This window comes from Diuraphis noxia, unplaced genomic scaffold (genome assembly GCF_037042655.1).
Source record: "Diuraphis noxia isolate RWA-SAM2 unplaced genomic scaffold, SU_Dnox_SAM2 contig0003, whole genome shotgun sequence".
Lineage (NCBI taxonomy): Eukaryota > Metazoa > Arthropoda > Insecta > Hemiptera > Aphididae > Diuraphis > Diuraphis noxia.
This window is the reverse complement of record NW_028301713.1, coordinates 34,128,338-34,153,491: the sequence shown is the minus strand read 5'-3', so window position 1 is coordinate 34,153,491 and position 25,154 is coordinate 34,128,338. Positions and strand designations below refer to the sequence as shown.

Below are 25,154 nucleotides of genomic sequence, written 5' to 3'. Positions count from 1 at the left end.
CATATCCTTTTTGGTGGATAAATTAAGACTTAATGTTTTCAAAAATGTTTATTAGTCGATAATAGTTTCATCTGGACATACCTAAAGTTATATATTGTAAGTAAAAAATAATGAAATAGTACAAAATAAAACTCAATAAGCATTAAAAAAAAGGTAAATAATAATAATATGAAGAATTTTTAGATCAGTTTTTGATATCTTAATATTTTTAATAACAAATATATCTCCTCCCCTACACCATCTTGCTTGAGTTACAAAGAGTCGCCTGTATAGGTATGAAAATAGCTTCGATTACAAGAAAAGAAACTCGTTAATATGAATCCGAAATCAGTTTTCAAAATTAAAACTTATCTAACCAAATTCCTGTAGAAACAGTTTTGAAGGGTGAGTTTATAATGGTTATAATGGTGCATTTATCATTGTCCTCTTTTTATGATGGTGTAAAAAATTCTCATAAGTTACATTCAAAATTCAAAAGTTCAGAATAATTTGAATAAATTTGTTATAAAACTTAAAAATATTGCGGTGATTATATGCTTGAGATAAATCACCCTGTGTCCTGTATATATATATATATATATATATATATATATAATATTCGTGTATTTGGTGTAAATAAAGTTAATATGTCACGGATAAATCGATATCGCAATGTAAAATACATGAGTATTCATTACAGTGTTTTTGAAATAAGTTCGATGTGTTGTAGTGTTTCCTGATGTTTTTGCTCCAAACTTGTATTATAATGTTAGGTATTATTATAGATTCAACCCGTCCGCCGCCGCTGTGGCTTATGGCGTGCACAATGAATTTGCAACTAACCCGACCAAACTACGTATGCCGCCGACGCTTCCGCCACCGCCACCGCCACCGCCGACACATCAGCCACCAACCGCCATCGCCACCACAACTTCCGCCACCTCCATGGGATACCATCAGCCACCGACCTCGGCGGTCAATCGCTGGACGGAATTCGGGAAAGCCACCATCGCTTCCACGTCCGCAGTCGACTTCCCAGTGGCGTCTTATTTCAACAACAATTTATTATGATATTGTTATTAATAACTTGACTATATATTAACAATAATAATTGTACGTTCGTATAATATCGTATACCGCGACCATAATAATATTATAGGAGATGGCGTTTAACGTTACCATACATCTTATTGTACCACGTCGACAAAGGTTGTATAAAATTAGGTATTAGGTGCCCTTGAAAATGCACCCATGTTGCGTGTATAATATTATTGTTTATCACATAGTATGCAAGGCAATAATTCAACAAACAAGCTCATCCATATTTTTTCTAAAATCATAGATTCGTTTGAATTAAAATTTTTCAATTTTTTAAGTACCTACTTAGTAGTTCCATATAATATCAATGAAATATAAGTTAATTAATAAATAAATATCCTAATTTAAATTACCTGGATTTTAGATAATTGATATTTAAGAAGTGTCGTTTGATGATACAAATAAGCAGCCATCCTTTTTCATTATCAATTATTCTTAGGCAGATGATTAATTTAAAAAAATGTTTATGTGTTTAAATCAAAATTTGAACGAGTAGTTAAAAGTTAGGTACATAATTCTAGATTTAGAAAATAAATGGAATCTATGATGGTTTAAAAACTTCATATATTATAAAAGTATAAAAATATGTGCATTTTATATTTTTAATATATTTTTGTTTGTTTCACAAATATAATAAATTATATTTTATGTAATGCTATATAATTATGAAATACTAATATTCTTTGTATTACATGCATTTCAATAACACAGAAAATAATATTTATTCGAATTTTGATTTCACATAACTAAAAAAAAAAAATAATAATAATAACAATAATAATAAAATAAACAAACGAACAAATAGAATGAATACCTAAATACTTTTATAAATATATATCTACATAGCATGTCCAAAGTATTACTACTATTATAGGTAGGTAATTCCTTTAATCATAAATATCAATATATCATTCATATTTAACTGTTTTATTTAAATATTCATATTGTAAATAAACCTTTATAGATTCTATATTTTAAATTAATGTTAAATATATATATATATATATTTATTATACATTAATAAAATACTCAAATATGTAAATATTAATAGTTATTAATATGCATCTACTTTAAAGAAAAAAATAATCTGCTCAAAAATTTGATGTAAAATAGTGAATTTTAAAAATAATAGTTTTATTTAAAAACAAAAACAAATTTGTATTGCCAATTCAGAACACATCTTAAATTTTGCAAACACATTTAATCATTGGGAAATACGATCCTCAAGTTAACAATAATGTGTAATTACTAGATCCAAAAATCCTAAATCGAATAAACGTATTTTAAAAGGAGGATGAACTTGAACTCGATGAATTATTCTGTATACATTTAACTGCCAAGGATAATTTTTTGTTCTTAACAAAATATCATAGCGAACTATTTTGGTATCTATACGAATACAACCTATCTATCTTGTTTTTTTACTTTTATTATGTTCGTCGGCGACATATGATTAGTAGACAAATCTCGTATCGCCTTCTATATATAACTATGTACTTATACATAGTACTTATACTATGCTACTATAATAATATTACCATTCAATTAGTATCATGATCAATACAATAGTTTAACAGTTTTAAAAGGTACACAAAACTACACCAGCCGTTACAATGAAAAAATATCTTACCTATTATAAGTATTAATTGTTAAGAAATTTTTGGAGTTTTTTTTCAAGGCTAAGCAGAAATTATTTGTACTTTATATATAAAAACGTGGTCACCCTTACATTATGTAATTATGTTATAAATCCTTAATGCGTATGGCATATATATATATTATAACGATAGTGAGTTTACACAAAATGCACTCATAAACATGTGCATTGAGTGATGTTTTTCTAGCGCAAACCCTATATCGAAATACTTCCCCCTATACTTACCCAAAATTTCACACTTTAGTTTTCACTCCCTGAACGACGTAGAATCATAAAAAAGTTTCGTAATACGTAGCACGTGTTTTCAAAGGCGTTGACCAATCTGCTGAAAAAATAAAGCCGTCGTTCACATGTTACGATGAAACTGCGTCGACTTAAATTTTTTTTTTCGCATCTGACGTATAATAACTACAATACTACACATCATAAAATATTATAATATTATTGTTGTTTTATCGTTATGATAGTTGACCTTTTGCTTCGCAAAATCAGAATTACATGCGGCCATTTTGAATAAATAACTGCACCTTATCGAATCGAATTTACCTACCTATTATATAATAATGATTACCAGCGTAAACTTTAAAAGTTTACAGCATACCACTTTATTATAAACAAAAGTTATCATGAGTTAGTTTTCTGTGCTTTGGATATTATATCTAATAGGCGGTAATGTTACGAACCGAATTTGGAGTGTGTGTGATCAGATCCAAAAAAATAGCTAAAATTTGCGAATGTTTGAACCAAAATAGGCAAAATATGTATAAATAATATAGAAAATAATAATTTGGTTATATAATTCACAGTTAAATGTTATTAATTTTATTATTTATTATTTGTTATAAAAATAAATTAATATATACAATTATTAATACCTACTCGATCTAATAAAATATGAATGTCACACAATAACATGCAAAATATTCAAATAAATATAAGTATTATATATTACCTAAATCAACCAAAATTTTAAATTGTTTTAAACTTCAGGTTCGATTAAAATTTTGAATGGCTTAGATTTTAATGAAATATGGAAAGTCTGTGGTTTTGGTTCGGTTGTACTCAAAAATCAATGTTCGCCATATAACACTAGCTATTAATATTAATTATAATAATCATTAGACTAAAATTTGTGTGCAGAAGATAAAAAATTGTATGTATTTAATATGACATAGTATTATAGATCATAGTTATTATTTAGTTCAATTAATTGTATATAAATAATATTATTGAAAAAAGACTGTAGGTACATAATTATATACCTACTTATCATATTTTATTTATATTTTAAATGTTTGTATAGATCTTAAATAAATATATGATAATGTTCTCGCCGTTGTCTATTAACAACTATATAATTCGTGTAAATCATTGTGGGTAGGTATTTCTCACATCACTTTACCTACTTCATCAATTAATTAAATACCTGAACCGTGTTTTAGGCACATTATTAAAAATGTCTAAATTATAGAATTTAAAATAATCATACGCCAGAAAAACGATCAGTTATACAATTTTATTATTTTGTGTTTTAATTATAACAATTTATAAATCGTTAACCTTTGTTCTATATTATAATATTAATTGTGCACGTACTATTTAAATTATAATATGTTCTTTTCAAAAGGCGTTGTTCGCTAACAGTGTTATATTTTAAGACGGTTTTATTAAAAACATTCTTAATGCTGTAAAATCGATACTCGCATTGTACTTTGGTTTAATAGTTGGCAAGTGTTCATTATACAATTTAATCTTGGCTGTTTTTCACTCGCCGAGTGAATTCGGTCTTTAAATAAACACAACAATGAATATTTTATTGCACACGTATAAATATACACAATTGAAAACCAATTTTACGACATTTTATTGGGTTAGTGACTCTAATTTATAAAATGTTGAATTTGTGTCAACAAAAGTCGAAATAATGCTTTGAGATTATCTTCAAAAAACCTCTTAAGTGTCCGATTATCAACTCTTCATCTGTCCAGACGTCACAAATTCGTAATTAATTTTAATGACTAAATAAATATACTTCTGCAGTATTAGTAATCAATGAAATCTGTTTATTTATTCCATATTTTTTATTCAATAATTGTAATAATAATCAGTTATTTTATCATTTAAAGTTAATAAATAAGTATGCATTTGCCGTTCTTGGATTTATCCTCTCTATTGTAATCTGTAGTTTATAGACATACGACATACCTTCCTAATGTTATATTACATTTTATTCGTTCCTCATATTATTAGAAATTCGTAATAAAGCATAATAATAATGTATTTTTGTTACTCATTTTTGGTTGAATTAATTACAAACATGATTTTACATTTAAACCACTAGGTAATGCGCGTTTAAATAATTATACTTTAAAAATAGATATTATTTACTAACCCCCAAAACAAAAGTTGGAAAAACCCATGAACATAAAACATTTCATACATGAAAGTATGAAACTATGAATGTTACCAACACCAAATCGTTTTATTACACATTATTGCCTATATTTTATTTTGTTCTAATGCGGTTTAGTTATGACAATAATATTTATAATAATAGACCAATAGACCATAATACCATAATAATTCATAACCTTATTTGTGAGTTACAATCCTAATAAAATAAATATTATTTAATGTGAAGATGAACGAACGATTTTAAGTCGCTATAGCGTTGCGCTCATGGTTTATTATCGCAACAGTATAATCAATAACAAAAAATAACTATCGATTATAACAAAAACGGAACACTGTTATAATACTATCACCATAGTATACTTTTGATAAGGAGAAGTATTGGCAACATAGTTCCTTCTTCGGTCCTCGATACCATAGGGGGAAAAATGTATACTTTTGAATTAAAAGTTTTGATAGTGGCCGTATAGTTATTGTCATTGTAGCTGTTCAACCAAATGCTCTAGATCGGGTTCGGTTTTCAGAATGACGATCGCTTCTTTGGTGTAATTCTTGATCATTTCGTCGTAGCACTGCGATAAAATAATAATAATTATGATAATGATATTGATAGCATAGCAAATTATATTATTTGTACCTGATTATAATATTAAGCAGCACATTTGTTTTTAAAAGTAATAACAAATATTTCTATTCATGGCAATTGAAATGAAAATCGTGGTTTTCGGAATGAGTTCAGTAAATATTAATATATATTTTTAATAATATTCTCAAACGCTTTGCCTATTAACTATGCACTTTAACTCTATATGTAAACCAGCCAATTTTGAATTCTGGGACATGATAAAATTGACTTAAAACAAAATAGTCTATCCGAATATGGTGTTAACAATAGGCTTGGTATTTGAAAAATGCGAATTGTATTGCGTAAGAGCAAAATAAAGGGATTACTAATTTCTATATAAAAAAGTGTATGGTGATGTTATGTATTCCCTGCTATATCCTCAAATTCGAAGTCACTGAAAGAAGATATGGAAATATTTCGCGTTACTTCTAAAGGAAACATTACACTTATAGATGCATAAAATAATATTATAATTAGGGCTAGGATTTATATGCAATAAAAAATTGTAAAATATGCATTTTATTTATCAAAATGTGCAAAAATAAAATTTTATTATTATTTATTATAATTCATAATTTTTTATTACTCATTATTAGCTCATATTATTACATTAAATATTAGTTTAATTAGACATAACTTGGCACTTTCACTTTGAACTTTCGGCATACTGGACACTGTTATTAAAACCATTCAAATTATTAAGTATAAACGTCTGCACATTTACGCAACACATACGACGTGCCAATACAATTTTTCTATGCTATCTTACTGTATAACAATGTGTAAGTAATTCTATCAGTCGTCCGACTAACGATAAAGTTACGAACGGATATTATCTGACCTATGATAAAATAGGTAGTGTTTATGCTATATATTTACGAAAATTCAACGGATGAACCAAAAACTGTCGGTTTCGTGAAGTACCATTTAAAATTAACAATAACTTATAAAAATTAAAAATGTTAGTTAAAAAATATCAAATTCTAAAAAAATCTAATTATATGCATTATGTCCAAAATACTCGTATGCAAAAGTATGCAAAAAAAAAAATTGGTCCTATTTAAACGAGAATAAGCCAAATCGTGGACAAATCTGAAAACCAATCAATTTGGACTAAAGGAAAAAAACATGCAAATGCATATAAATCCTAGCCCTAATTATAATCGAAACACAGTGCGTAAAAAATAGTGTACTGGTCATTAGCTTGAGATAACTATAAGGAGTATTTATGCGTATTTAAAATATAATTTTTCTACTTAACAATTATTTTATATTTAGGATTATGTAATGGATCTCTTAAACAGGTCATAATTTATTTTTACTCAACTCAACATATTTTTAAGTACCTACATATAAATAATAAATATTATGTTGAAATAGGTTCGTTAGGTTTGATTTCTTAAAAAATTATGTTGATTTGATAATAAATCGGGAATACAACTAAGAACAAACATAATCATAGATTAAAACATATTGTTTCAAAAATATAAGATTATAAGCATTATGTATTATGGCTATATATAGGTATTGGCAATCTTAAGATTCATTAAAATGGGAAGGAAAATATCGTATTTACATCAGAGTTAAGTCACTTAAATATTTTCAGGACATAATACATAATTCTAGGTATTAGTGATTAGAAATTCGTATTGAAAAACGGATCCCGTCGAAACACGTTAAACTGCAGTAAATTTAGCAATTAACATAGTTTATAAGTATACTTTTTTAGGGAACACAATTAACTGATTCTGGGAACCACGAACATTTCGTCATCGTGGACGCTGGACAAAATCATTCATTTTTAAATTTTTTTTTTTTTTTAATTTGCTTTTTATTAGAAAATAATTATAGCAAAGTATTTTTTTAAAATTTATTAGACATAATTGATATAATATGATAAAACTCTGACCCGTCTGTGTTTCATCTGCATCAGCTGTCTGAGACCACGCACCATGTAGTACAGCAATATCCCTCGGAATCGCGTGATTCCCGGTTCCAAGACGTCGGACAACCGCAAAAGTTGCTTGCATATATCTGTATTGTTTTCTAGTTGAATTGCGGACAGATCTGTACAAATCGACAATGATGAAAAACCAGAAAAATTGTCTTTAACACGATTTTATAGCAATTAATCCGTTGTCACTCATTATTTCAATGTATGCGACACGCAAATCAATAAACAATAATAGTATATAATATAATACAGTGTGATCGACGCCGACGCGACATCCCGCGTCCTTACAAAAAACAAACATATTTTATTAATATTGTCGTTGGAAATAATGAGTTGGGTCTTTTTAGTTGATTGTTTTTGTTTCTAATATAAGAATCTCCGGTAATTGGCGAAAAAAATGATATTTTATATTATATCTAACTTACTATTATAATATATATAATGTTCACATTCAATTTAAAGTTTTTATATGTCGACGAGGTTTTCTTAATATTAAGTAAGTGATTTGTAAGTATTTGGTTGCCTGTAAATGTAATTTTTTTTTTTAAATGTTTATAGTTTTATTTAAAATTATTATTTTCAGTTTTTCCTTTAAAAATAGAAAACTGTTATCTATTTTAACCATATCTTATGGATTTTTCGTTAGTTTTGGTATATTTTATCAACTGTAATCAGCTTATCACAGTAGATATATTTAGTATACTTAGATATTTAAGTGGATTTTAGTACTCTAATAAAAGTTACCTAATCTATAAGTACTGTACTATATAAGTATAAAACGTCAGAAACGTTTCGGGTAGTCTGTTACGCCTGCAGCTATACAGCTTACCCGAAATCCGGTCGGCGTACAGTTGTGCCAATGCGTACTTAACGCTAACCGTAACGTGGTGGTCATTGTGCAGCGGTAGCATCGTTCCGTCGCGGACCCGTTCCAGGAACCGTTCGAAACCGGTGCAGTCTCGTGTCTTGGAAAGCGCTCCGACGATCTGCAGCGCGTGGGCCGCATCGACGTCAGTGGCGAGTAGTCCGCAAGTGGCGCATAGCCACTGGCCCACAGCTGTAGCCCGACCACCCGAACATATTTTATCATCACCACGACCACCACAGGCCGCTGAGCCCAGGTGCGTACCCAATTCCGTGGGATCAGCACATCGCGCGCACGCGCACTCGAAAAATTTTGCGGCCCATAGGTGACGGCGTCGGTCAACCGTGCACCACAGAGTCTGCGTGTACGTAGTCGTGACGGGGCATCCGCGGGCTATGGGCACCGTGGCCACCACGCGAATGGCCGGCTGACCGTCGACCTCATCGCCGACGAACACGTGCTTGGTGTTTGGCGTGCAACAGTGGGCCATCATTGAAGCACGCGTGTATAGGGCCCGGAACTTTCGGCCACCGGGCCGTCGGACTTCGAACGCGTTGGTATCAAGCACGGCAGCCGCCTCAAGAGCAGACCGGTGATCGTGACTGTGGCCAGCCGACCGCAGACCCAAACGGTCCAGCACGAACGCGGCCACATTGACAGCGTAAGCTTGATACAACGGCGTGTCCAGCCTGTCGTCCAGGTGCGACTGTAGCGAACGGAACTCAGCGGCCCGGCGTCCGTCCAGCTGGTGCAGTAGCAGCATGCAACGGAGCGGCATCACAAAGCAGTATGCGGCCGACCGGCGGCTATCGTAGTGGCCTCCGATCAGCGGACATTCGGCGTCACGGTGTACGGGCGCCGTTTCGCACCGTGGCCCGCATACTGGCCATCCACACGTCGAACACCTGTAACCCGTGGTGGGTGCGTAACACGTCAGACAGACGGACTGCGAACCGGCCTTGGGCCCGACGACCAGTGGCCGTTCTTCGAGGAGCACGTCGCCGGCCGCAATGTCTCGAGTGGCCACCCAGTGCCGGCCCAGTTCCGTCGACTCGACTACTGCGTACGGCGTCTCGGCGGCGTATTCCCCTGTCTTCGCGCTGCCGAACGATGACATTTACGCGATAAATTATACACTTTGTACGGTATAGCTGAGATGTCGGACCGCACCGAATTATGCTGCAGACCGTCACGGCCGACTGCAGTAGGCTATTCCGACCGCGCGCGCCGTTTGGTACTAAAATTATCTCCACAAAGGTGGGGGCACTGATCAGCGGGGAAGTATACTATACCTGCAACGACGTTCATCGGTGTTGTCGCGAAATCCGCGCCGTGCCGTATAAAGCCACAGCTGTTTCATCACGGGATCCGCACCGCGTATCGCCGTATAAATAATCCACCGGCGGACGAACGGTGATCGTCAGGGGAGCGGTTATAATATTATTATGACGTGTATCGTATATGCCACAGGGCAGCATGGAGGAGCAAATCGGTGAAAAAAGTCGCGATGAAAATAAAAAGAGGCGGCGATGGCGCGCCGTACACGGTCTGCGCCGGCGACGGTGCAAACAATATAATAATATATTTACGCGTATATGGGCTCGTAAAACGTCCCCGCGAGGGCCTCGCGAGTGTGATATTCGCGCCTTGTCCATACCGCACCGACGAAATGAAAGAAAAAAAAAAGTGGGGAAAAAGCGCTTACAATATATTATATTATTATGTATAAAGCGTCATATTTTTACGGCGTCTCTCTCGTTTTTTTTTTTGTTTTTTTTTTTTTATGGAATTCAATCTTGGACTGGTACATAAACCCTGCCGTTGTGTATGTTACGTGTGGGTGAGATGGAGAGGGTGGGTATGCGCTGCAGTAACTTTTCGCCAGATCGTCGGTGGGTGCAGTGTATGTAACAATGTAACATGGTCGAACTCGGCAGTAAACGACTATCGGGACATTTGTACAAAGTGTATTTTAAAACCGTGTGTAGTCGCGTATGTGTTCAATATTTAGGTGGTTCTAGATTCTGTCGAAAAATATGGTTTTTGGATTTATCATAGGTATCGACACTCGAGACGATTCGATTTCAATAATATAACAACTTCAGAGTGTCCGCCTAGATATCCATGTGTATTATATTCTTTTCCGACGGTTTGTTTGAAATAACGTATGTCTACAAGTCGGCTGTTACTTTATGAAATGAAAAATTTAAAATTCAGTCTTGTTATAACTTTTTACAAAATTATCATAATTCTCTGCAAACGTTCTATGACATATACGTATTTTTTAACTAATGGAATTGTGTGCGTTGTTTCTAGAAGTTAAATGTATAACAAAGTACATTATGAACATACATTGTAAAAAATATATATCGAAATACCATCATTTATTGATAATATTCAAATACAATATACATACGTAGGTACAGCTTATTTTAAGATCCTTAAATAATGTCACCCATTTATCCCCGAAGATATTTCAAGTTATATCCACTATAGTTATTTTTATTTTTATTTTATATAACGTTATAGACTAAAAATTGGTACGATGCTCTATACGAGGAAAAATTATATTTATGCTAAAAATATTTTTCAAATAAAATTATTTGTCACCAAAATTTTTTTATTCATACTATCATAAATGTGTAAAAGAATTTTTTTTAAATTGCTTGAAAATGTTCACTTTTATATTCTCGTTTTATTTGTATTGCTAATTAGTTTCGATCATATACGTTTCATGTATAAGTAAAGCACTCTTTGGCGTCTCTTATTATTTCGTGATAAATATTTTTACATCGGTGGAGAGTTACGCAAATATCCCATTACGCGGGGCGTTCACTCACTTTATAATAGGTGCTCGGCATTGAATCTTCCAATGGGTCGGAGCGAAGTAAATGTCTCTTGTACATCCAAGAATACTTTGCGTTTGGATCCATCGCATCGAGCCGCTAAAACGTGGGCGTATATGTAGGTCGGTAGATGTGTAAGCATGTAGGTGGGTAGGTAGGAAGGTAGCTAAGTCGATGGGTGGGTAGATAGGGATATCTACTAATATTATATAATATTCATTCGGGTGCCACCGCTGCGGAGCTTATGACATCGCGCGCAGTCCGTTACTTTTGCACTCCGTACGCGCGCGATTTGAATAAGACCCTCATATATTTAAGTAACTTTCGGGTATAGACAGATGTTTTCAGCGCCTGATACCGTCACGCGTGGTGCGAATAACGTGTTGTACATTATATATATATATATAATACTATACTACACACACAAAACAAACATATATGTGTTTAATATTATGGGTGTGTGTATCTGAACGGAAACTGGCACTTGACGTCTTTTGAATGTTTAATGGACAGCGTCGCCTCGTCCGTGCGTGCGAACAACAACGGACTTTTAGCCGACTCGAGAGTGTGCCGTCCGCGCGTTCGAATTAACGAGGGTCGACGACGTAATATTTTCCTGGAGCCGAACCCACATCGGATGACGGGACGACACGAGCACTACGTATAGTGCATAGGGGTCGTGTCACTTGTATTATACGCATATATTATTGTGATACACATAATATACGGATGAGAAACGCGCTGTAGTTGAATTTATTATTATATTACGCACGGATTCACTGCTAGAATATTTATACTGCCCGGAAAACTCCTCTTTGTTTTTATTATCCCATCATTCGCACGCGGACCGATATCGTTTTCAAGTAACCTGCAAGCATACGGTGATTAATGACCCGGTCGATATATTATCACATAATACAAGAGCATAATATATAATTACAAGCAGTGTTGTGCTTAGATAATTTTTTTGTATCTAGATATAGATAAGATATATGAACTCAAAATATATCTAGATAGAGATAGATAATGATAAATTAAAATATATCTAGATATAGATACAGATAAAATCAATTTTATCTAGATGAAAATGAGATGATTTTATTAAATTTTATTTTTTATATTAGGTTTGTAGAAACTATTAATACAATTATGAATTATAACTCTTTATCTAAATACTCAATTGTGATGGTATGATACTTTTTCCATAGGCAATAACTAATAATAAATTAAATATTTATAACTTGCAGTGGTTAATTAATAAAGGTTGTTGGCGAATGATGAGTGGACCGAGTGGAGCTGGTGGTTTATTCAGTTATTCTTATTAGTTATTGGTATTTTTAAACTATTATAATACCCAAGGCTGGGCATTAACGAGTCAAAAGTTAAAATTAAGTTAAAACGTTAAGTTAATTTTAATTAAGTTAATTAACTCTTTACTTTTTTTACAAATTAACTTTTAACTTAATAAATTACTTTTTTTTTAAGATTAACGTGTTAACTTTAAGTTAATTTTATTTAAAATTATCTAAATTAAGTTAATTTTAGTGCAAAGAAAAATGCAAATTATTAATGAGGTTTTTAGTATATTTTATGATTTACTATTTTAATATGAATTTCCTGTAGACGAAAATAATATGAAAAATAACTTTAATGTCATTATATGGGCTATATAATATCTACCTACACGTTTATCATTATAAATTGTATTAATAATATTTTCAAAGATAGGTTATACAGATTATCGTTTAAATGGGTTCCCTGAAGTGGATGTCGAATGTTGTCGTGAACGTTTTTCCATTATTAAATAAATGCAATTATAATCGGCTAGTCCGAATTTGGTTCAACAATAATTTATTACCGGCATTATAACAAGTCACAACACATGTAGAAAATATATTTGGGTGGTAGGTACTGCCTGTTTGATTTTTAAAATTTATGTGAAAACTATTAAGGTGTTTTATTTTTTTTTGATGTACCACTTGGGTAAATTGATTTGAGTATGAGTTCAGGACTAAGATTTATTTTGGAAAAGTAGGTTTTTTGATAGCTAGTTAATACTTTAATGTCTCATTTAAAAAATTTCCCTAGTATTTTTCTTGAGTGTAAAAAAACTAATATTATGTGTGCAATTTTTTATTTTTGCAAAATAGAAAATTTTAACTTTAAACTAAGTTAAGTTACTTTTTTTCAAAGTTAACTTTTAACTTAACGAGTTAACGTAAAAAATATGATTAACTTTTAATTTAACTTAACTTTATTATTTTAAAATAACTTAACGAGTTAAAAAAAATCGTTAACTTGCCCAGCCTCGATAATACCAATATTCCCACTTCCCAGTACTGTCGTCTATCAGGTTATTCTTAGACCTTCGACTTGAATTATTTAATATTATTATATAAAGCTCATTTATTATTGTCGTCAATCGTCAATTGACGATCGACGATCAACGATACAATTATTATTATTAAATTCTTAAAAGTGGTGCACATTAGCGACAAATTACAATAATAATTCTAGGTACCTAAATATATACGTATAATTAATTATATTTGTAATGCGAGTACATTATACAATTTTAAAAATTTATTTTACAATGATGTGTGTTTTTTTTAGTGTGTGTACAGCATAATTAGTCGAAATAATGCTTCAATTTCAAACTTTGTGGGTGGTTTCCGATGTAAAAGTGAATATCCTTGGTGCATTATAGAGGTCAAAAGTAAACATTTTCCAACAGTTTTCAAAAGAATAACAATTATTACCGATATAGAGTAGGTAGCGAGACCCGGTACCTTAGATCATATACTATATGGATGGAGCTACAACAGCGTATTATTTTGAAGCCGATATTAACGACTAGTCTCTGAATTAAGTGTTCGATATGGGGATGCGTGATTCATTCTGTCACATAATTATCTATAGGCAGTACCCAAGGTCAAAATATAACTATATAACATGTGGATAAATAAGTGACGAATTACATCATGCATGATGCACATATCGAACACCTAATTCGGTGACTCGTCGCTATAATATAGAATTTATCCTTTTGTTTGAAAGGAGAACCCGCGGCAACATAGGCCATTGGGTGTGGGGTGTTGCGGTAGGGGCTATTTTTGTAAATTTGTTTGTAGGTTTTTAAGTGGGTAGGGTTGTAACACGTGTTTGTGTATGTGTGGCAAGGATATGTTGCTAAAAATCCCGGGTGGACAACCATCCGGGAGCTAGCAACTGCGACGGGTACGTACGCTCGGTGTGTTTCCGCAGATTGAGCGTACGACCGCGCCACACCAAGCCACTTATCCTTTTGTATTGGAATAATACGTTGTGGCGTAATCCATAGTAGGTATATAATCTAAGCCTAGTACCGTTAGTAGTAACACAAATATTAAATGTTAATACATATATTTTAAATTTATTATAATTTTTTAACTAAAAACATCGTTTTTAAGTATAAATAAGTATTCTATAGACTCTTTTATATAAAAATAAATATTATGTACATATATATACTATAATACATTATGTATTGGTACGCTAAAACTTAAAGTCACCAGTTATTCAAAATGCTTAATTTCTTTTGTGTACCTTCCTACATAACTCTATATCATGGTAATAAATTGGGGATTTAAAAGTTTTCTTTCTTAAAATATATATTTAATATAATATACTATATAGTTATATGCATATTATGTCTTATAACATTGATGTACCAGATGGGTTTGATTTTTTATCCATATCCCTCTAAAGATTCAGTTAAGAAAAATGTCTTTACACATCATATTATGATAGTATATAGTATACACATTTATTTATTCTTTTCATAAGCATTATACATTTTTTTCTGTATTTTGCTTTTCATAGCTAAGCCTATATTGTAATATACTAGTTTAAGATATTTGAATCGCTAATATTGCAGAAAGTTTAGGAAAATAAACGCGCTCGAAATTCTAATGTTGCTGTCCGGAAAGAACGATTACCTATCGTACTCGCTGGCTAGTAACAAACGTTGTCGTCTAGGAGATTTTTAAATTTATCGGTCTCTGTGTTGAAAGGGACGTTTTTAGTTCATTTGCAATTCTCAATTCGACCAGCGACTACATACACTCGTATACACATACGCACATTTAAAAAATGGCTGCTTGTTATCGTAACATAAATGAAATAAAAGACGAACTACTCGAGATCCTGCATGAAATGATTGCGGGCATCATGGACGGTTTTTATGACGAAAATTACAACATGCGCAACTGGGTCATAACTCTTCTGCTTGCTATCGACCAAGATACCATGTCAAGAATTGTCGATCTGTCTTCCGAGTCGGAACCCATGGATGTGGATGCGGTCCCCGAAGACTCAACGGTCAACACAGAAGATACAACCGATACCAATGACCAGTCGTCCATTTTCGTGAGCAGTAATGTATTGTCGAGTGGCGACGCGCCGTTCTTGCAGGAGTTGGGGCCCGTCGAAACCACTCCGATTCCCAAGGACGGCCCACTAGACGATGCGGCGAATACGTGTGAAGCTGAAGACGAAATTGAGCCGGCTCAGGGCATTGAAGAGCCAGACAACGGTGAGGTCGTAGGTAGGCTGGACCCGCCAGCAACAACCGGAAAATCCGACCAGCCACGAAGGTACAAGACTTCGTGCTGGAAAGGCGTCAGGCGGATTTTCCGACGTCTGTGTTGCTGGCGAAGAGAAACCGTCCACGACCCACGTTAGTCTGGCGGTCCCCTAAGGGCCGATGATGATGTCGTCAGGAAGACGGCGACGAATAGGAGGGGAGGATACGGGAAAGAGCACGGAAGGTGCACGGCGGTAAGTCACCAGAACGCGTTTCCCGACCACCCACGTAGCGACGGGTTCACGAGCGTAGCGCGCTCGGTCGTCGTTGACGCGCGAGACCCTCTGGCGGCTCGGCGAGCGCCCGGCAGTTACGGTCGCGTGGATCGACGGACGACGATGTCGACGGCACGGTGGTTAGTTGAGGTAACGGCGCGGGCAACGATTCCGCCCCGACCGTACCTACGATGATGACGGCGGCGATGGCAACTCGTTACGATGGCAGTGGCGGACAGTTTGGCTCGAGGTAAGTGGTATAGAGATTTATGTGTTAGGAACACGGATGTCAGCGGCAACGAACCCGGGGAAACTATGAATGTTTCAGGGTCCGGTGGCGTGCGACTTCGTGGTGACGGTCATTGCAGGACAAAGACGCGGCTGAAGGGTCAACGCCAGCGCGAAAATTACCGATTGTCAAGGATCGCGGCACGTCGTTCGTGCGGCGGTCCGATGGCTCTCGCCTTTTCGTCCCGCGGTAAACCCACATCGGCCGGGTCGCTTGTCCGTTTAGCGATCACCGTCCATTCCGCGGCATGCACCAAATCTCGATTCTCTCGCTTCGTGTCCAACGGTATCCGCTGCAAATCTGTCGCTAGAGTCGTCTCACCGTCGACCATCAAAGCGCTAACATCGCGCACTAGCCGCCGTTGCTTTGTCGCCGTCGACCATCGATCCCGCGGCCGTCTCGGCTGTCCTCTCCGGCTGCGCAAGGTCGTCAAGCGTCCGAGCAAACTCGCCCGTGACACTCGTCTACCCGTGGGACCAGTCGTGGAACGTTGTGGAGGTGACCAGTGGCCAAAACTGTTACAAATCCGCACCCAATCGCCATCTCGTATCCTCCTCTCCTTGTTTTTGTGTCTCCTGACTGACGTATTTTTTTTTTTTTAATTTTATAACTTTTTTTTGTGTATATTATATTGTTGTTGTCTATTTCCTTCTTCAATATTGTTTGTCTCCCCCCCCCCTCAACTCCCCCTTTTTTGGCTAAATCTTGTACTGGCAACATTTAAATCATAGTAATTTTGTGCTATTTTTTTAATGTTTCCCCTTTTTGTATTTAAACCATGTGTTTCCCCCAGCCCCTTTTTTGACTTTGAAAATCTTTTACTTGTAAAAATGTAATAATTAAGCCATTTTGTGCTAATTCATAAAAAATTATACATATTATATCTTCAAAAATGTTTTCCTTATGATAATAGCAACTTTGCTCTATTTTTTGTCAGTTATAAAATAATTTTTCAAAACTGTATGTTCATTTTTTTTATTTGAAACATGTACCTATATAAATGTATACATTTTTCACTGTTCGTTCAATTGTTATAATATGTGAATTTTCAAATTTGTAATTGATTATAAATTTGTTAAATTAATAAAAGATAATTTTTGTATACAAAAGGAATTTTAAATTCTTCTTTTTTCGTATTGTTAAGTGTTTAAATCAAATGTTAATGACTAAAAAATCATTAAAAGGTATATTTTCAACTGAAACCTTGTTTGTTATTTATTCAGAGTTTAAGTTTATAAATCCGTCGACATTCTACGACTATGGTTACCATTAGTATTCTTTTAAGAGTACATGTACTCAGTGCCGCAACTTGGTACATATTGGTGGGTGTACGACCAAATATATAGGGCCCATGTACAGTGGCACAACAATGTGGGATGGCGGAGGTGAGGGCAAAGCTCCCTCGAATAAGATTCAGATCCCTGCCGTCACAACATGACAAAAATAAAAAATTCGAAAATATGATATAATTCATCCCCCTGTCATTCGAAATAATTATTTTCATTATTTTGATATAATATTGGTTAGGTAATAGGACTTTGTTTTATATTATAATAAATTATTATTATTATTATTCTAAGGTATTCATTAGTTTCTATTTTTTGATAAAATAATAAGATAGTAAGATACCATTTTGTGAAAAACCTTAGTACTTAATAAAATATATTAAACACTATCTTAATGAAAACACTTTTTATATTAACACATAATATATGATGATTTATAAAATAATAAATAATAATAAAATTGATTTCATTAAATATAGGTAGTTTTAGATTCTGAAAGGAGTGATGAATGTATTGATTTTACAATGATGTGTGTGTGTTTTTTTTTTGTTTGTCTGTGTACAGCATACCTAGTCCAAATAATACTTTGATTTCAAACTTTGGGGGTGGTTTCCGATGGAAAAGTGAATATTCTTGCCTCTTGGTGCATTAATGAGGTCAAAAGTAAACATTTTCCAACAGTTTTCATAAAAATCGAGAAAAACAAAAGAAAAGTGACAGAAAAACGGGAATTTTTACGCAAAACTATTTTTCGACCAAACCGATTTTTTTATATGGTCGTAATTCTAAAACTAATCACTGTAAATACTTGAAATTTTATCCAAATGTTTATGTTATTGTTATCTATTTACGGTTTAATTTTCAAAATTTTTTGAATTTTTTGAGTTGAAAACTCATAAAATTTTTTGTGTTTATAACTAAGGACTAAAAATACAACACTAAGTTTTCCATAAGTTTTTCTTCAAGTAGCTATAGAGAAAACTCGAAGCATCATTATAGGAAAAACTTTAAGTGCGTTTGAATTTTAAATTTTTACGAAATAGCGTAACGATAACGATTTATCCTCAAACGATTTTAAACATTTATTATTATTCAGTCCCTAAAATATCCAAATTTTCGTACTACACACATAGACACATAGTCCCAAATCAGTCAAATTTAAATTATACATAGTATCTATCAATTAATGATAATATGTATTTACAATAAATAATTTTATTTAAATAAAGTAGTACCTCAAAATTCAAATAAACAAATTTAAAGGTTCTTTAAAAAAAATATTTGTGAAATAGAATTTTTGTTGAAAAAAAATTTTTTTTTGTATATAAACCATTTTAAGTGTACAAAATGCATGAAAATAATAATACATAATATCAGTAAATAAATAAAAATAAATTTAAATTACCTATATTAAGTATATAAATTATAGTTTTTTTTTTTTTATTCTTTGTGACCGAAGAACATTTTGATATCCTGAATTAATAGGTATTGTTGTATTAAAATTTTATAGAACATTATTATAAAGGTTATTATTATAAAACACTTTTAAATTTTATACTACACACTGCATTTTTCGTACTACACAAAGTGTGTCGTACTACACACAATTTTAGGGACTGTTATTATTCAAAAAGTATAAGTCATAGATACTTGAAAAATTTTACCAGTTATTTAGATTGGCATTTTCTTTACATGATTTGATTTAATTTTCAAAATATTTTGACTTTTTTTAGGTATTTATAAACAACTGAAATTTGAATTTTTCTGAAAATTTTTTTTAAGTGTCGATAAAATTTTTATGGCCCTATCAAAATACTTGAAAATTTAATACAAAGTTCCTCATAAGTTATTCTTATAGTGATTAAAAAAATTATATAAATACATAGGCACGATTTTTTTTTATTAGCATTTGAAGTTCAAATATTGACTTGATACGTAAAAATTACGGCAATTTTCAAATTATCTTAGATCGAAATTCATAAAAGTTTTTCTTTTTAATTCTAAGATTTGAGAATTTAATACAAGGCTCATAATATGTTTTTACAATAGCAGTTGAAAAATAAAAGAAATATATAGCCACATTTTTTTTACATGCATTCAAATTTTAATTTTGACAACATACGTAAAAATCACGAAAATTCGCAAATTATTTTAAACTAGAAATTCATGAAATATTTTCCTTTATTTTTAAAATTTAAAATTTGATACAAGGCTCCGAAAATATTTTTACAATAGCAGTTGAAAAATAAAAGAAATGCATAGTCACTTTTTTTACAAGCATTTTAATTTTAATTTTGACAACATACGTAAAATCACGATAATTCGCAAATTATTTTAAGCTAGAAATTCATAAAAAATTTTCTTTTTAAATCTAAAATTTTAAAATTTTTAATAATCTATAATATATCCTAGACTGATAAACCGTCTCCGTTCAGAATCGTTTTTCTTATACAATGATACCTATCATTGCATTCAAATTTAACCTACCCTAGTCAGAGGTCCACCCCACCCCCTAATGTACAGCAGAGCGACATCCACTTACCCACTTTTTTTTTTTTTAAACACACAGGAAAATCTAAAAAAGATGAATAATGTACTTTTATATATTATACAATTGTGCAATTAAAAATGTCACTCGTAATTGGCTTATTCGTATATAAATTGATACATTTTTTATTATATGATATGACAGTTTGGATTACAAACATAATAATTATAAATTAATGCCAAACGATAGTATTCTCTGTATACCTAGAGGTGAAAAGGTTTATGCACATTAAGAATTAAAAATAACAATTAGCAATTACTTTGCATAAAATCATCGGGTTGTTTGTATGTTATTATTATATATTAATGTTTTAAATTATTCAATTTGCCGGTAAAATAAATTAAAAAACACAAGTGGATTGTCATGTAACTTAAAATTTTTTCTGTAAATATATCACTCTTAAAATTAAACTATACTTTTTGTTATTACGCTTCGCTTATGTCTTATTATTATTTTATTGCTATACATCAAATAAAAAATTATATAGTTAAAGTACATATAATAAAATGTTACGTATGTCCGTTTTGTGTTAAGATATTCGGGAAAATATTCGTCTTTGATTCATGAAATATTATTACGATTTTTGTGATATAAAAAAATTATAATCTTATAAGTTTGTCAGTCATACTAAGATTTAAGATGCATAATCATTCCAAAACATTTACCTAAGAAAAAACCCTTTCAGTCCCGACTTTTTTTTTTTTTGGAAAAAAATTTTTTTTTCATTATTTTCTTTTTATTTACCGTATTTATGAGTGATCCTGTGAATTAAAAAATTTTGGCACACTTATTTTCGGAGAATTCGCAATGTACATTATAATGTACATTGGGACTCAACGGTATAAAAATAACATACTTTAATCGAACGCTACACATTTATGTTTTTATTATTTTGAGATCTAAAAATGTAATTTCCTCCACAATATTTGTGATATAATGTGTACTCGTATAAATAAATTATTTTATCATCTAATCCAATATTTTTAACGCAATGTCCATTTCTTAGATTTAATAAAACAACGATAAAAACTCACAAGTTGGTCATGCTTGTCGACACCCCCCATTGTCTTATTATAGTGACGTACTCAGTGTTGGGTAAATTACTTTTAAAAAGTAATAAAGTTACTCGTTACTTAGAGAGAAATTTAATAAAGTTAGTTTATTCGTTACTCTAATAAAATTGTAATAAAATTAGTTTACTTTTCAAATTGAAAAGTAACTCATTACTTTCTCGTTACAAAAAAATAAAAATATTTTTAAATATATTTTAACAATATTATCATTGTGCCTGGCAATAATGTTACTAGAAATACATTATTACCTATAGTAAAAAGATATAATTTGAAAAAGAAATCAATATACTATAATCAATATAAAACGATATTATTATTTTATATTTATTTATGTTTTAAATTAACTTTACACATGTGTAGGTATCTTCAAAATTTTTGTCAATCATACGCGACCTTTTTTTAGAATAAATGTCCCCTGAAACACCTGAAACCAAATAATCGCTCTACAGAAGAACTTGATGATAAAGCTGTGTTGTATTTAATAAAAATATTCTTTAATAATGACATTAAATTCAAAATTGTGAGATTAGCTGTATAAGGTGCTTTAATAAATATACATAGTATACATACTAGATTGGTAAACATAATAATATCTGCATTATAGACATATTTTTTTTTTTTAATTCGCAAAAGTTAAGTACTTAATAATTCGAAACTGTAACGCGTTATTCAATAGAAATTACTTATCAAAAGTAATTTCCATTACATTTTCGTTACTTGGAAATAATTCTAATGAAATTACGTAACGCGTTATAAGCAAAGTAACGCCGTTACAGTAACGCGTTACTTTCGTTACGTTACTACCCAACACTGGACGTACTATTTCAGGTCTTTCGATGTATACATATTCTTTTTTTTTGCGGTCCCATCTTTTTACCTTGTCAACTTCTCCTGATGTCACAATATTGGAGCATAAATATATGGGTTTGTTATCGTACCACTTCACAAGACCTATATTTATATCTGGAACATTGGAGCAGATTTCAAATGTTGTCCCTCTTCCTAAATTTTTCATTATTTTGTCCGATACAAATGGAGGATTACAAAAACGATTTGCACGTATAGTACCTGTCGAATAAATTCCTTTTTTTTGCAGTGTATACATTAAATTTATCGATGTGAAAAAATTATCCATCGTTAGATAGTGGCGATTACATTGCAAATGGTCAGATAAATACAAAACAACTGCTCCACCTAATCCAAATATTTTTCGCGATTCTTCGGATACTTCAGGCATAAGACCTTGATACAAAAGTATATTGTACATAATGCCACTTTGACCACATAATAAAAAATTTTTATACCCCAAGGATTAGGTTTTCCTCTTATATATTGTTTCACTGACAGATGGCCTTTAAATGGAACAATCTGTTCATCCACCGATAAATATTTTTCAGTAGGTAATTTTAAACAAGCTTTTTTAATACGGTCATAAAGTGGGCGAACTTTTATAAATTTGTCATGGTTATTAGTTGGAATATCCATATTATTTATTACGTGAAAATGTGACCTTATACTAAAAAAACGATTTCTATTCATTGAATTCGCAATTAATGTATTCGCGTATTATTTTCCCAATACATGCGAATACGCGGGAACTTCAAAACACCCATCATTAAATGAATAGCTACGAATTCTTTCATTTCTTGAGTATTTGTAGGTTTAAAATTATTTGTATTTTTTTGAACAGCGTATAAATTTGTAAAAAATGACATATTTTCAAAATCGGAATCGTTGAAATATTTAGAAAAATAATATAATGGACTTTGTATTTCATCGGGACAGTCAGATTGTTCTATTTCATTTAAATTTATTTTAGGGGGTGTAAAAGGTTTTTGTACCCATTTCATGTTTTTTTTTCGATGGTAAACCAACCTGGGACATCAACTTCCGGGAAGTCATTTACATTTTTAATATCATTGTAGTCAAGCAATTCAAAGGTTTCGTTTTCATCAAAATTTTCTAAAAGTTCATCAATCTCTCCAATACTATCGGTATCACTTTCAAAATCGCTTGATTCAGAGATATTCCCATCTAATAAATCAATTATATCTGTGTGAGTAAGCTTACTCATTTTTAAAAAAATTATGTTAAAATTATAACAATAAAATTTAATAAAAATAAAATTACACAAGTAACGACGGAAAATAACGAATCGAACGTCAAACTACTAATAGCAATAATAGCATTATGACGTTCACATCGCCCGTTAGTCCGTCGCGCCTCGCGCGGTCGTGTTGAGCCGACGAGTCCCAATGTACATTGTAATGTACATAAATAGTACCTTCTATAAACTCCGTGATATTGTACGTATAATAACGAAACCGGTGGCAAAACATCAACAAATATATCAAGAGTTGATAAAAAAAATGCACAACATTTTAAATTATCACATACATTCAGGAGGGAAAAAAACATATCGAAAAATAATCAGGTTATGATTATCATATTTTTTCCTTTTTGCAGTTGAATTTAATAATGTTGGTAACACTTATGTAAGATATTATATTTTATTCTGATTCTACACATTATAACGAATTCATAGACAACACAATAACGAACGTAGCGCTTATCATTATTTAATTATCAATTATAAAAATGTATGTACATTATAATGTACATGGGGACTGAAAATGCACCTCGTTTCGACTCAAATTTTTCCCTTCATTCAGACCTTAAACTAAAAACAATAGCTGAGAAATCCAAATGTTTCTACTTTCCATAAAAGATTCTAACCACCTAAACGTTCATTCAAATCCACTAATCAACAAATTGGCCTCCACTACCACACCAAGTAATCCTCCAAAACGCCTAAAGTGCAAGTGGTGTCGTGATTTGTTATATATATAAAAAAAAAAATTATTGAGTAAATAATTAAGTAACCATAGAATGTGTTATCAATGGGTGGCACCTTTTATCAAATTATTTTCTTGTGAATGTACTCTTAGTACATATTCTTATTGTATTAATGGTACAGATTTTATATTACTTGTAAAAAAAAAAAAATTATCATCACTATCAAAGAAAAAAATTATTATCTGCAACTGCAATAACCTTATTATTTTCTTTTGCTCTTTGTTTAATCTTATCGTCAACCAAGTTTCAGAACAATCTAAATAAAAACAGCAATATTCTTAAAGTTTTTTATTTTTAACAAATTGCAAACACTTTGTTGCAAATTAAATACCCTTTAGCCCTCCAGCTATTTGTTAGAGAGCTTTATGACTTAGTCATAACTGGGCAATTTGAAAATCATACTTACTTATAAAGAAAACTATTTATCAACCAGTATAAAATTGAAAACCTATTTAATATTTATTGGTTTAATAATTCCATTATACTGCAGTTTACACCGTATTGTAACCAATAATTGTATTTATACAAATAAAACAATAAATATTTCTTGAATGTAGAGAAAGTAGAAACACGTAATTTTCAAACCATTAGATAGTTATGGAATATATATTTGAAAAATAGCATTCCCCCGTTTCACCATACCATCAAAACCGGTTGGCCTTTGGCAAGGTATCACGTGGGAATACACAAAAGAACCGATTTTGGTAATTGAAATGAGTACTAAAAATAGTGTTAAAAATAACCTACATATTTAGTATACTATTGGAGAATTTTTCAGGATCAATAAATTCTATTAAATCATTGGTTTCATTAAATCACCAACCTCC

The 25,154-nt window shown here is 31.8% G+C and overlaps 2 protein-coding genes across 2 annotated transcripts in view; one reads left to right on the top strand and one right to left on the bottom strand.

Moving 5' to 3' along the window:
* The window catches only part of LOC107171727 (protein gooseberry-neuro-like), a 45,469-nt gene extending 40,928 nt beyond the window's left edge, over positions 1–4,541 (top strand). Inside the window, exon 7 of the mRNA XM_089222965.1 lies at positions 765–4,541. Within this exon, the coding sequence (XP_089079091.1) occupies positions 765–1,050 (286 nt within the window). The 3' untranslated portion in view covers positions 1,051–4,541. The remainder of the gene's footprint in view (positions 1–764) is intronic.
* Positions 4,542–5,387: 846 nt separating this feature from the next.
* On the bottom strand, positions 5,388–11,043 carry SmydA-2 (SET and MYND domain containing, arthropod-specific, member 2). Its single transcript, XM_015516959.2, has 3 exons — positions 8,555–11,043; positions 7,681–7,838; positions 5,388–5,718 (listed from the first exon to the last, which is right to left on the bottom strand). The coding sequence occupies exons 1-3, from the start codon at positions 9,705–9,707 to the stop codon at positions 5,623–5,625; spliced, it is 1,407 nt and encodes a 468-aa protein (XP_015372445.2). The 5' UTR covers positions 9,708–11,043; the 3' UTR covers positions 5,388–5,622.
* Positions 11,044–25,154: the final 14,111 nt, after the last annotated feature.